A 14,029-nucleotide genomic window follows, 5' to 3' on the forward strand; every position below is an offset into this window, starting at 1 on the left:
CCACAAAAACCTTGTGGGGAGGTAGGTTAGGTAAAGAGGTCCTCAGTCACCCAATGACCTTCATGACCGAATGGGGATTTGAACCCTGGTCTCCCAGGTCCTAGTCCAACACTCTAAGCACTGCACCAAGTAAATCCTGCTCCAAGTAAATCTCCTGGAGACATATTGGAGGAAAAGAACTGTTGCTGATACACTATTAGTCTGTGATGTGTTGTCTCTGACTCTGTGGCATTAGACACACCTGCATGGATTTGTCGGAAGGCATTGCATGCTCATCTGCTGCGACTTAACTTGCCACCCAAACGAACATGTGCTCAGGTGTTTGCATTCCTTGCCAGTCACTCAGTGCCAACAGAGTTGATTTTGGGTTCAGTAAAAGACTGTGGATGGTGCTACTGATGGTTAATGCTATATTGAATGCTATCTGTGATTAGTTTTTATATGCTGGAGCTTTGCGCTGAAATGTCACAGACCGTAGCTGCTGTATTCATGGGATTTTGGGTATCCCTGTTAGGGTGCCAGTTTACTGGCTGCCGGATAGGGGAGGATCACCCCAATAGATGACAGATATTTTCATAAAATTGGCTATTTTATATGAATAGGAAGCAGATATGTGACTAAATGTGTAAATAATTGCTGTAATTTAAATAGAGGGAGTCTGTGGGAAAACTTTGGCCAAGTATTCTGTATGTCTACACTGTGTCTCAGGAGACAACGGAAGAGTGTGCCTTTGGGGGTCAAACTGTTGGAGAGTTACTGTGCCTGCTGTGGTTGCAGAGACTGATACGGGAGAGACATTTGGAGACATCTTTGTGACATAGAGTTGGTCTGCCAATGGGCCTGGTGCCTAAAGCCAGCTCCTTGGGAATCCTACCACCTTCCATTTTGTGGACATGACCAAGCCAGCATAGATATCACTGAGAAAGGAGTGCAAACATATTGGGAATGTGGGCTTGGGAGAGCACATCTTTGTTTGAGAGACTGTCCTGCCATGTGATGCCCCAAATCTTTTGGATGCAACACATGAGGAAGGTGTTGCGGAGTTGCTCCTGGCAGTTGCAAGTTGCCCACCACTCACTTCCATAGGACAGTGTGCTCAACACACAAGTCTGATAGACCTTCATCTTGGTATTGGTTGTTAGCATCACATTCTCCCGTACCCTTTTGGAGACGTGAGCCATTGTCTTTAAGATGCCCCAAAACTCTTTTCTCTCTCCTCTGATGGCATCTATTTATGTTTTGAATGAGTAAAGCATTGTCAAAGAGAGCCTCATTTTTAATGTATCACTTCTAAGCTCTGACAACGAAATCTCAGTAGCAAGGTTAATTATTTTTCTTTTGTGGCCGCTGTTTTCCTTCTCCCTATTGTTCTAAAGGCAAGGGGATTTAATTAGTTTTGCATGTTTATTTCTTCTCCAGAAGATAGGTAATTCATTAATCTGTCACTGCAAACATGGCCCAGGGGAGATGTGCATTTTCTGAAGTTTAATTTCAGGGGATTTTTTGTTTTTAAATGGAGGCAGATTTCTCACTGAATCATACCAGCTAAGTTAGAATTTCAATGGGATGTGATGTAGACTGTTTTCTTTCCTTTTTAAAAAATCTGTCAGAAATCTGTGACTGAATTCCTCCCTTGTCTGACTTTATGCAGACACTTGAAGGATAAGATATGGTTCACAAGACTTGTAAATAATTGGAAGGAGAATAAGGGTGTGTTTTTAATTAAAAGTTTTCATCCGGCTGAATCAAACTGGTGCTGTGGCAGAAATGTTGTTTAGATGTCAGATGAGTGCTCTGGGTTCAACCGCTAGCCTGGATTCTCTCATTTTTTTCTTTTTGCATGTCAGTGGAGGCAGAAATACACATTCCAAATGCTGCTACAGCAGCAGTATTTCCACAGGGTCTGGATAATTAACCAGGCAGTGTTAGAGTCACACAGCTTCAACACAAGTGTGTGTCATATTGTCAGAGCGGTGTGTCTGGGTACATTTTCCCATGTGGACATGAGAGGAAGCTAGCACCTGAAGGGAGATTGACTTCAGGGGTGTTGGCCTGCTATAGATTTCATATGCTTTAGCCCTAGACATTGGGAGAAGGGACTTCAGGTCCATTGTGGGCTTCCTCTTCATCCCACCAACACCATCTCCTGGATCTATGGCTGTCCTGCCCTTTTGTGTTCTGCACTGATGCTAGATCCCATGAAGCAAGGCAGAGCAGGAGTTTCAGGACCATGGATAGCTCCAAATGAGCTCCAAATGCTATGATAAAGTTTGAGAGCAACCTGAGCCTTTTTCAGCCTCTGCCCCCAGACTACCTCTCCCATGCTCTTCCCCATTGTGGGTAACTTCAGATTCTTATAGGGTCAGTCCTCTGACTGGAAGATGGGCACTCCTCTGTTCTATAGCCTCATACGTACATGGTGTACTTCCTGCACCAGTGGACTGGTGATGAGGCAATTGGTTCTTCAGGTTCAATGGAAGGCACCCATGAGGGTCCAGGTTCCAGCCTTAAAGGCCCTGGAGGTATGAGAGGTTGTTCTGTTGACCCTTGGCTGTGAAGCCCAGTGATCTCATTTTCTCCAGCAATAGGCTCAGAGCCTAGAACCTCCTTAGCTGGAAACTCTGACTCTGAGTCTTGTTTGCAGGGTGAGGACATTGGGACTCTGCGGCCCTCCAAATGTTGTTGGATTACAACTTTCATCATCCCATGTTGGCTGAGGCTGATAGGAATTGGTAATCCAGCAGCATCTCAAGGGCTACAAAGTCCTCATTGTTGTACTATGGAGTGGCATGAGTATCTTCTTTGGCCAGATGCCTTTAGATGTGGACTCTAGTTCAGTGGCAGAGCATCTGCTTAGCATGCAGGTCCCAGGTTTAATCTGCAGCATCAGCATGTCCCCTGCCCCAAACCATGGATTGCATGAAACGTGAGCTGGCCAATGGTCTTGCTTTGTATAAGGGAGCATCCTACATTCCATTGTGGCTTCTAGTCCTCTTGTCCATGGGTGGAGAAGTGTTTTCAGCCCAAGGTCCACATATCCTCATGGACAATCTTCTAAGTGGTGCCAAAGGCAAAAGAGACTGGTGCAGTTGAATCCAGATGTTTCTGTGCAGACACCCCTCTCTAGCTGGGCAAACAAGAAGCATTGTCACAATTAAAAACTCAAGGCTGGCAATTGAGCAGGGATGTAGATGAGTGTGGTTTGGGAAGAGGTCTCTGATTCTGGAAATCCCTAAGGGCCAGATAGAGAGGCCTAGAAGGCCGCATTTAGCCTCCAGATGTGAGGTATCTGCTGCTGCTCTGATCTTTTTTCTCTCCTTTGGAGCTTGGTTCAGAGTCTTTTATAGGATCCTAAACATGATGTCTGAAAAAGAACTGTACCAGCTACTACTCTGTTTCAAGGCCAATTTCAATTATGGACTTAAATGGATTGGATTCTGATTCTCTGTGTGTATGCTTCCTCCAAATGAGCTCCACCGCAGATCTTGCCAGCAAGAATCTGCTAAAAGGGCCACAATTCAGGGCCTTTTCTGTTGCAGCCCCAAAATTTTGGACTTCCCTTTTTCAGGGGATTTCTATGGCTCCATTCCCCATTTGTCAGTGCATGGGTTTTTTTTGGTTCTTATTTGCAAATTGCCTTGGGAATTGTTAATATGCAAAGTGGGACCACAGTGACTGAAATGGATACATAAATGAAAAATATCCATGGCATGGAGGAAAACGTGCTTGGGAAGAATTTTTAGAGTTCACAGCTTTGCTTGTGTACAAACCCATTTGTGCAAGAGTTCATTTGGCTCATTGGCTACTGATGCTGACGGCCAGGATACATACATCTAGGCTTCATGCTGGGCAGAAAGTTACTGTGAATTTATCATTCCACCACTTTGGAAACCCAACTCTGTGGCAGGGTTTTTGGCATACAAGTGAGAATTCCAACAGTGATCAGCGTCATTAGCACTGCCTAATACAAATGACTATCATTTTTGCTAACATGTGCCTTAGGAGGCAATGAAACAGAACCTCTTATATGAATACATAGCTATTGTATTTCCCAGAGGCTTTCTGGTCTCAGAAATGCCCATGTTGATTTGTAATTTATGACTGAGAAATCGCTGCAAAGTCTACAGTGAACTGCATACCTGCAACATCTCGTAAACCTAGTTTCTGGATTTGTTTGTCCAGTAAAGGTAAAGGTAAAGGTAAAGGGACCCCTGACCATTAGGTTGAGTTGTGGCCAACTCTAGGGTTGCGGCGCTCATCTCGCTTTATTGGCTGAGGGAGCCAGTGTACAGCTTCTGGGTCATGTGGCCAGAATGACTAAGCCGCTTCTGGCGAACCAGAGCAGCGAACGGAAACACCGTTTACCTTTCCGCCGGAGCTGTACCTATTTATCTACTTGCACTTTGATGTGCTTTCGAACTGCTAGGTTGGCAGGAGCAGGGACCGAGCAACGGGAGCTCACCCCGTCGCGGGGATTCGAACCGCCTACCTTCTGATCGGCAAGTCCTAGGCTCTGTGGTTTAACCAACAGCGCCACCCGCATCCCTTGTTTGTCCAGTACTGGTAGACAAATAAAAAGACATGAGAAGAACTGGTTGAGGCCAAAGACCCATCATCATCCAGTATCCTGCTCCCACAGGGGTCAACTTAGATGCCCATGAGAAGCCCACATGCAGGACCTGAGTGTAACAACACTCTTCCCCGCTCAGTTTGATTCCCAGCAACTTTCCAAAGGATGTGGATAAGGCTAAAAGGGATCACAGAAAATCTTCACTCAACTTGAGCGCTGTATAAAATAAATGGCAGCTCTGCAAGAAGTGGCCAATAATTGCAAAACAAAGATGTTAGAATTAGATCGGCCAATATAATCCCTGTCTTAAAAATGCTGGAAGTGGTAAAAAATGGATTCTTCAATATTATTGTGGACATCCTTTCCCTAAAGATACAGTTGCAAAATTAAATGTAAGCTTTATATTTGATATTATATATGCGTTTCCTCAGGTCTTCTGAGGAACAACAACAACTAGTTATCCAAATGGCCTAGGCAGCACTCAAAACTTAAAAGAATAGGGTACTCATCTCCGTATCTTGTTCTTACGCCAACATATCCAGATAGTGGTGACAAGGTGCTTGTCTGAAGGGGAAGAGAGAGACAATTTCTAGAGCACCGAGGAAGCTGCCATTCCTTATTTTGTTCTGTGTCTATTAGTCTTTCAGTTTTTCACTGCAACGTTGCTGGAATACATTCCCTTTCTTCAGACATGGACTATTCAATTAAATACTTGTGTTGATTGAAGTCTGAGGACTTGGTTCATTTCGTTATCTGCTCTCTGGCATTTTTAAAATCACCTTTCCATATAAAAATGTGTTTTATACCTTATCTCATATTGTACCATCTAATGAGAAACCACACAAAACCACGCAGTCACCACCCAAAGCAACAACCGCAGGTCAACACAAGTAAAATAAAAAAATGTAACCCATATAATTCTTTAAAAGTCTTGTCAATATTTAATTTACGCCCCCTCCCTGATTTTCCCACCTCCTGTGACTTTAGAGGGCACTGGCACCATCCATCATATTGATCTTAATTTCTCGGTCAACTTCTTTTTGAATGTTAAATAAATGCCTGAGTCAAGAAAGGGGCTGAATCACCTGGCTTGCCGCCTGCTGTTATTCGCCTGCTGCTTTCTCCTCTATCCCCAGAGTTCTGAATCTCCAGATCTACCTACAAAAACAAAAGAAGCAGCAGGTAGATCCTACCCTGTTAGATGAGATGTCCGAATGCCAGCTAAAGCAGACAGCTGTCCCCTGAAGCTGCTCAGGAAGTTATGGGTGCCGCTTTCTGTCTCAGACAAATCATGACAGCTTGCCTTGCATAGAGAGAGGGGTTTTTTTTGACATCTGAGGGCACCTGGGCAACATGGCAGCTGCTATTTAGCACTGGGGAATTATTGTCTGTCCAGAGCAATGTGAAAACCATAATTATTTCAGCTGGTTTGGTTCGCTATTCTTAGAATCCTTTAAAATTCCAGCATAACCTCTGAAGCTCAGAAATGTGTTGTACTCCTCGTTGCTTGCTGCAATGAACAAGAACGGGAAAATTATATATTATATATGTATTTTCAGTTCATGGTCTTAACCCGTAGTTACTGACTGTTACTTCCTGTCACTTCCAAGACCAGACAGTCTCTGCCTTTAGGTGCTGCTTTAATAGGGAGTTTGCGCTCAGGTTGTTTCTAGGTTTTTCAAATTTGTCCAGAGGTGACAGACCTGTTTATAGCAATCAACCAAGGAACAAATTCAGCTTCCTCAGAGATATTTGCTAATTGCCTTCTCCATAGACTCCAGAGGTCAGTGAAAATACATCGCCTTAGGTCCAAAAGGTCTGGTAGATTTTAAGCTAAGGAATAATGATGCAATAATTCATACGGTGTAAGTTTACTTTTTGAAAGGAAAGTGCTGTTTTGTTGTTGTTGAAGCTGGATGCATAAAACAACAAAGAGCCACATGTCACAACCTGCCCTGGGACCAATATTAATAAATGTTAAGCCCGTTTTTTAAAAAAATCCCGTGGAAGAAGACATTTGAGGACTATAGGCATGCTTTCTGTTCCCAACCGCTGACATCACCTCTGTGGAGAAGGCAAGGAAAATGGCCAGTTTGGAGCAGTGGTTAGAGTGTTGGACTGTGAAGCAGGAGACCAGAGTTCAAATCTCCACTCAGAAAAGAAGTTCACTGGGTGACCTTGAGCAAGTCACTGCCTCTCAATCTAACCTACCTCACAGGGTTGTTGTGAGGGTAAAATGTGGAAGGGAACACCATGTAACCTTGATTACCTTGGAGTAAGGCAGTGTATTAATGTAACGAAGAAACTAACCAACTAACTAATAAATAAAAATGGTTATATACCATTCTTTGTTTGAAGAAGAAGAGAAGAGTTTGGATTTGATATCCCACTTTATCACTACCTGAAGGAGTCTCAAAGCGGCTAACAATCTCCTTTCCCTTCCTCCCCCACAACAAACACTCTGTGAGGTGAGTGAGGCTGAGAGACTTCAGAGAAGTATGACTAGCCCAAGGTCACCCAGCAGCTGCATGTGGAGGAGCGGGGAAGCGAACCCAGTTCACCAGATTACGAGACTACCGCTCTTAACCACTACACCACACTGGCTCTCTGCTTTGCATCCAACTGGTTCTTTTGAGAAACATTCCTCTAGCTTATACACAGTGGTGCCATGAGGGCAGAATAAACAGACACCACCCCCAAAATGTAGCACATATTGATGTGAGCAAAGCAATGTACATTACCATCTAAAGACAGCCCTCCCCCTGTGATAAAACCATTGCCCAGAGTATAAACGTAGCTACTACATTACAGAGTGGTAGCTAATTGAATCAGACCCATTGATATGAATGGATTTAAGTTACTGAGGGTTGGTATGGTCAGATATTATTATATAAAAATTATACACTGCTTGATTGCTCAAAAGCCACTTGGATCTGTTGCAGTGAGAAGGTAGACTCAATCAGGGAGGGTGTCTTGTCTAAGGTACCTCCAAAACCTGGAGTCAGCACTGATGAGACTTCTGCTTATAATAAATTCCTTATTAAACTGTTTGCTAATCATTCATTGGAATGTATGTGCTGTTCGCTTCAAACAGTTATTGGCAGGGGTGAACTTTGAATGTCTTTTTATTCAGTAGCAAATCTAGAATGTTTCCTAAAGTATCTGGAGTTCAGGATATGCCTGTCACTTTGTCTAGAGAAATTGGGTCAGGTGTGTTGTGCTAAGCTGCTAAGAGGAGCTGCTTGCAGGTGTGAGCTAGCATCTTCAAAAAGTTCAAGTGAAGCTCATTTGTGCTGTGTTCATCATACTGAGGACTGCTAAAAGCACAGCAATTGCATCCATTTGTTCATTCATTCATGTATAGGTACTGTTATGCCATTGTTAAATTATATTCTTAGGGCCGTTTATATATTTTTTAATAATAATAATCATCATCATCAAATAAATCCATTAAAATATAAAATCAAGTTGAGAACAGTCAGCAAAATCAAAATTGTAGTTAAAAGCTTGGGGGAAATGGAAAGGTTGCTTCCTGGTTCAGAAAAAATAACAACAAAAAAGGGGGGTTGTTTCCAATATTTTCATTTAAATGTTTTACTTATTTATTTCCCTCCTTAGTTTTAATGAATGTATAGGGGTTTTTTTACTTGTTGGTTGGTTGGTTTTATTTTTGTAAAGATGCCTTGAGCTGCCTGTGGTGAGGGAAGGTGTCTAATAAATTTATTTAATTAATTAATTAATAATCAGACAAACCTCTCTGGGGAAAAGCTTTTCCCAACTTGAGAACTACTTTAGAGAAGGGCCTCTCAGGTAGCCTTCCCCCTCATCTTAGACAGCTGGGTCTCCCACTGAAGGTCCTCTGTAGGAAGTCCTAATCTACAGCTGGGCAGATTTCAAATTTTTAATAGAAAAAACCCCAGCAGGTGCATGCCAGATTTGTAACGGAAACTTTTCTGACTTTCTCAAAAGGACTTGTTGACCCCTGTGACCTTCAAGGAATGCTGTTGCATTGAATCAAAGGGTGAACTGTTTTATTTGCAGAAAGCTCATGATTTGAGATTGGCAGCTCAGTGCTCATGGGGATTCAATTTTTATTTTTATTTTTTGCTTTTTGGCTTCTGTTCTTCCTCTCTCATTGCAGCTCATTCTAGGAAAATCAGATTCTCTCTTCTGAAAACCGATGTTAGCTGTGACCCTGCCTAACATTTCTCTCGCCTTTCCTTGCAGTCCCCATGCCGTCTTAGAGCGCCTGAGGATCAGAGTGAACAGAATTAGTTTACAGGATTATGAGGGACTGCATTATGACAAGGAAAAGCTTCGGGAAGCTTGTAAGTATATATATATATATAAACATACGGCTGATTAGTATAACTGCATTCATGTGTTCTCCTATGTATATAGGTAGCCTTTTGATACAGGGCTGACATGTTTTGGCTGGGCTTAGTCAACAGCCATTTGCTATCAGGTCCTGCCTTCTTTGCTTTGTGCTCCACAGAAGCCGAGTGCATTCCTGATGCCTGGCAAGGTGGCTTTTATGAGGGAAAGCATTGGGCAAGAAGATTTGTGTGCATTTATAGCATCTCCTGCCCTCCAAACTTATAGCTTGGCGCCATTTTGAAAGAGCAAGTTGGGACTTCCCCTGTGTTTACCTGCATGTTTTCTTTTAAAATGCTGCTCCTGTAGTTGGATGCTTCCTGTAAACAGAAACCAGCTGATCTCTCTATGACGTTTAGGTCTTTGTTGCAAGAAGCAATCTCCAAAGCAGATGTGATCATTATAGGTATACAGTGGTTGCAAATGAGATCCGTTCCAGAGGCCCGTTCGCAACATGAAAAGCCTGCAACCTGAAGTGCCGTATCTGCGCAGGTGCGCGGTGCAATTTGGTGCTTGTGCGCATGTGCGAAGTGTGATTTAGCACTTCTGCGCATGCGTGAGTGGCGAAACCCAGAAGTAGCCCTTTCCAGTACTTTGGGTCACCGTGGGATACAACCTGAAAAAAGTAACATGAAGCAAATGTAACATGAGGTATGACTGTAATGGTTGAGCAAACAGGGAATCAAGAAAAGCCCTGAAGATAGAGATCTGGTGTGGCAATGGATAGCTGTGGTGGATAAGGCAAAAGTAGCAACTCCTCTTTTCAGAGCAAGCAGGCCACTTGTTTGGAAGAAACCCATACCTTATAGATATTGCCATCATGCCCTGCTGGTGCACTTTCTTGAGACATCTGGCAAGTCTGCATGGAATGGCGAAAGACTGAATCACACACTTCATTCTGGCATATGAATGATACAAATGTCTTATACCATAAGGGCCTCATGCAAATACCCTTGTAGTCATGGAGAAGATTCCCATTAATTTTCCTGATTCTCAGTTAAGACCTTATCAACCTCAAACTTCACAGCTCTGCTGAGAAAAACAATACACAATTTCTGGGAGAAAGTACTGTAGCAATTAATGGTCACGTTTAATCAATGGTGCAAAAGTCCAAGGGAGAGGTCAGCCAATCTGGCGCTGCTGTTGACGGCAACACCTTAAAATGAAGTCCTTTTCCTTGGTGACATGCACGGAGTCATTAATCAGTGCAGGATGTGGCTGCTTGCGATAACAGTTTAATAGAGTCTTGTTCATGCATCTGGCTCATTATTCATATTCAATTACAAGGACGGCTGTTTGTTATGTAACAAAGCTGCAGCTTCCTTTTTTTACAATATGGGATTCCCTGGTAATTACTGGATGGCAAATCTTCTAATTGGTTTGCTTATCTTCTTGTAGAAATATGGTTATTCTGTTTAGACAGTTTTATGCTCCCAGACACACACACACACACACACACACACACACACACACACACACACCCTTTTCACTGTTCACTGGTACTCTTTCCCAGAGTTGAAAGATGATGGTCTCAATAATGGGAACACAGGTTCTTCTAACAAGACTAGTGCCAGCTCTTGCTACATATTTCCACCCAGAAAATTAAAGCCTTTGTCATGGGTTTGCCAAACATTCTTCATGAAGATAATTGTTAGGGTTTGTGGGGAGAAAGCATATTAATTATTGAAATTATGCTAGCTAATGTCGACTGCCTGGTTTGTGGTGGGAGAGCTGTCTTGGATGGTGCTGAGCAGAACTCTTCATTGAGGAGAATCATTTGCCTGAGGAAAAAAATTGCCAGATTGCAACAGCAGAGGTGATTCACCTTTGTAACGTTGTGGTGTGGTGCATGACAGTACCTCCAACACAATGGGGCAGTTTGGACATCATGATAAACCTTTGTTTATTGGAGGGACATGGAAGAAGACATTTGGGGACTGTAGACTTGCTTTCTGCTCCCAGCTGTGAGCATCATCTCTGTGGAGAAGATAAGGAAAATAGCCAGTGGAATCAATGGACTAAGACATGGGAGACTAGGCTTCAAATCCCCACTTGGTCATGAAACTCACTGGGTGGCTTTGGCCCAGCAACAGTCTCTCAGTCTAGCCTACCTCACAAGGCAGGATATAAATCTAACAATAAATAGCCTTTGACTTACCCATTCATGCTCCCCTCTCCAGTGGTGAAGGTATTGGAATCCTTTTCTTCAGTTTTTGAAGAAAACAGCTTGTTTCATTTGAACCTGGCAAACTATGATTCACCTTATCTGTAGTTTGCTTTAAACCAGCCCACTTCAAACTAAGAGTTATGAAGACAGCTTAGCTTAACAAACCACAGTTAAGATTAATCACAGTTTAGGGTTCATGTGTAATGCTAAACCATGGTTAATCAAAAATGGAAGTGAAAGCTTCATCTCCTTGTGGATGTGCCACAGGAGGAGTGAGAAGGGCGAGGAGACCATGAGTCTTTGACTTGCTATGGCTTCTCCCATCATGTTAAAACAGGAATAAGCAATGTGGGGCCCTCTAGATGTTGTTGCACTTCAATTGCCATCAGCCTAAGCCATCATGACCAGTGCTGATGGGATACTTGGAGTTGTAGTTCAGCAACACCTGGAGGGCATCACTTTGGCTTCCCCTACATTAAGTCATGGTTTACTAGGATGTCCAGTATCTCTTTTGGATGTCTCTCTTTTGCGGAAAAAGCTGTAGATCACTCTCCAAATGCGTGGATCATGACTCTTTCCCAATGTTCCCCTTTCAATCTTGTCCACCTAAATAGGCAGTAAATGATGAAAATCATAACATAGAAACCCGTTTAAGAATGAGCCATTTTCTTATCCCTTTGGGAGCCCTGCAGGAAAGCTATTAAGATTTTTGCTTGAGACATGTCTTCATGATGGAGCATCAAATACTTCGACACCAGCGTAATAACCTGGATCATCCAAACTCAGAGTAAATAAATTTTGCTCTTCTTGTTTGCTTGAAATACCAATTTGATTCTATCAGTGGCCTCATCTGAAATTGAATTTTTTTACTCCTGCATCCAACTCGTCATACATGCTGTTCAGAGAAGATTAATCTGGGCTCCACTGGAGGTAGACAACTCATTTTTGAAATCCTTCCAAGAAATTAAATGATTCCATACTTTCCTTTGTAATATTGAAACAACCATTTTTTAAACCTTATTTTACCCCATTTTTGTTACTCACTCCACTATTTTATTTTAGTTCTTTCTGTCTCCCATCAGAACACTTTGATGATAGAATGGAACAATATTCTTATAAGAGGTACAGGTATTCACTTAGGACAGTAAGTGTGTGTGTGTGTGTGTGTGTGTGTGTGTGTGTGTGTGTGTGTGTATGCTTGAGAGGTAATCCAGTTCAAGTTCCATCACTGTAACCAAATCATTCCCCAGAGATGAATTTGTCCAACCAAATTGCTTAGTTCATTTGTTCTTTAAGGGTAAGCGTTCTTCTGATACAACAGTTTCCACCCGGTGAGTAATTTTGGAATGACTTCCAAAATCTCCACATAGGTGAATGTTACATCAAAGGGGAGCAAAATGAATTAGTGGAGAAAGTAACAAAAATCTTAAATTTCTAATTTTTAAATGAGGCTTATTGTCTCAATGGCTGAAGACAGGTGCTCAAAAAATGTGTGGGTTGTACTTGGTGAACATCAGAAACTGGAAAAGCACTTGAGAATGAGTCTAATTCACCCGACAGGAGGGGCTTCATTCATCCCCTTGGCTACTTATTCACAGAAGACTTCGCTGTTGTATCTTCCAAGTGTCAAATCCTTTCCTCATCAGAAGTCCTGGGTGACTTGAATTCTGGAGGCACTTACATGAAATAATCCGGTCTATACAAATAGGCTCAATTTGCATCATTTATTTTAATTGTAGCATTTTCATCAGGAATGGGGAACCTGTGGGTCTCCACAGGTATGGCCAGTGAACAGGGATGATGGGACCTGTAGACTGACAACATCTGGAGGGCCACAGGTTCCCCATCCTGGCCTCATATAGTAACTGCCAGTTGTATGCTACTGGCAAGGCCAGGCTGAGTCAAGCAGCTGCACCCAAATATAGATCTGGAGGGTCTGACTCTGACCTCTAGCTCAGAGTCTGTAAAGCCAGTGCACCAAAGCTAGAAGCTGGAGCCTGATGTTCAGCAAAGAAAAGCTACTGCTCTGGATTTCCAGAAGGCAGAAGAAGACAAACCTCCTAGTGTCTATGCCAGTCTGGTTGACCCAAAGGAGTGTTTCTGTGCTTAGGTCTAACCATATGCCATGACGAATGCATTGCCAACTGCTGACCTGTGCTCTCTCCTCATTCTCCCCAGTGACGCAGTTCCAGGATGGCACAAAACCAGTATGCATTCTCTGGCAGCTATTGGGGCCACAGTGTCCCCTCCCTTCTTTAAAAGTGTATTGTAGAAGTACCAGTCAGTTGGGAGCTGTGATTTAAGTTCCCCACAAGGACCCAGGATGATGATGCACCAGGAGCATTATGGGAAATTAAATTGGCAGTTCCTAGAACTGACAGAGCACTTCATCCCACCACCACATAAGCCTACTAGCGGCTGCTAGTCTCTCTCTCTCTGTGTGTGTATTTTCTACTAGTGAGCACTTTGCCAAGGGCTGATTTGAACCTGGAGTTTGTCCAGATTACCGAAGGCACGAGCGATGTGATGTCACCGTGCTCAGAATTAAGTAGCCCCTGTCAGCAGCACTCGGCCAAAAATGGAATGACTGATTTGTTTCGGCGTAATATTTCAGCAGGCGAAATGGAGCTCTTGCTTCTGATAAAAACACACTCATTTCCCCCGTGCTGAAAAGTTTAATAGAAGAAAATAGCACGAGAATTTATGAACCAGCTCTCTCTTAGCCCACTTACAGGAACAGCAGTGATGTACTGGTTATTGTTGTAAAAAGATAGAAACCAGCAGCTAATGAGGAAGCATCAAAACTAGATCCCAGCAAGCCCTTAAATCATAGTTCTTCAAATACTTCTTTTTTATGGCATGATAAGTTAACCAATAATAGTATGCAAGCAGACTTTACTCTGTCAAAGAAGCAAAGT

At 42.8% G+C, this 14,029-nt stretch overlaps 1 protein-coding gene across 6 annotated transcripts in view; it reads left to right on the forward strand.

Annotated features, from left to right (window-relative positions):
* DGKI (diacylglycerol kinase iota) overlaps window positions 1-14,029 on the forward strand; it is a 259,648-nt gene that overhangs the window by 181,375 nt on the left and 64,244 nt on the right. For all 6 annotated transcript variants that reach the window (XM_028746780.2, XM_077935076.1, XM_028746783.2 and 3 more), the window contains one exon: window positions 8,798-8,898. In XM_028746780.2, the coding sequence (XP_028602613.2) occupies window positions 8,798-8,898 (101 nt within the window). The remainder of the gene's footprint in view (window positions 1-8,797; window positions 8,899-14,029) is intronic.

This window comes from Podarcis muralis, chromosome 10, assembly GCF_964188315.1.
Source record: "Podarcis muralis chromosome 10, rPodMur119.hap1.1, whole genome shotgun sequence".
Taxonomy (NCBI): Eukaryota; Metazoa; Chordata; class Lepidosauria; order Squamata; family Lacertidae; genus Podarcis; species Podarcis muralis.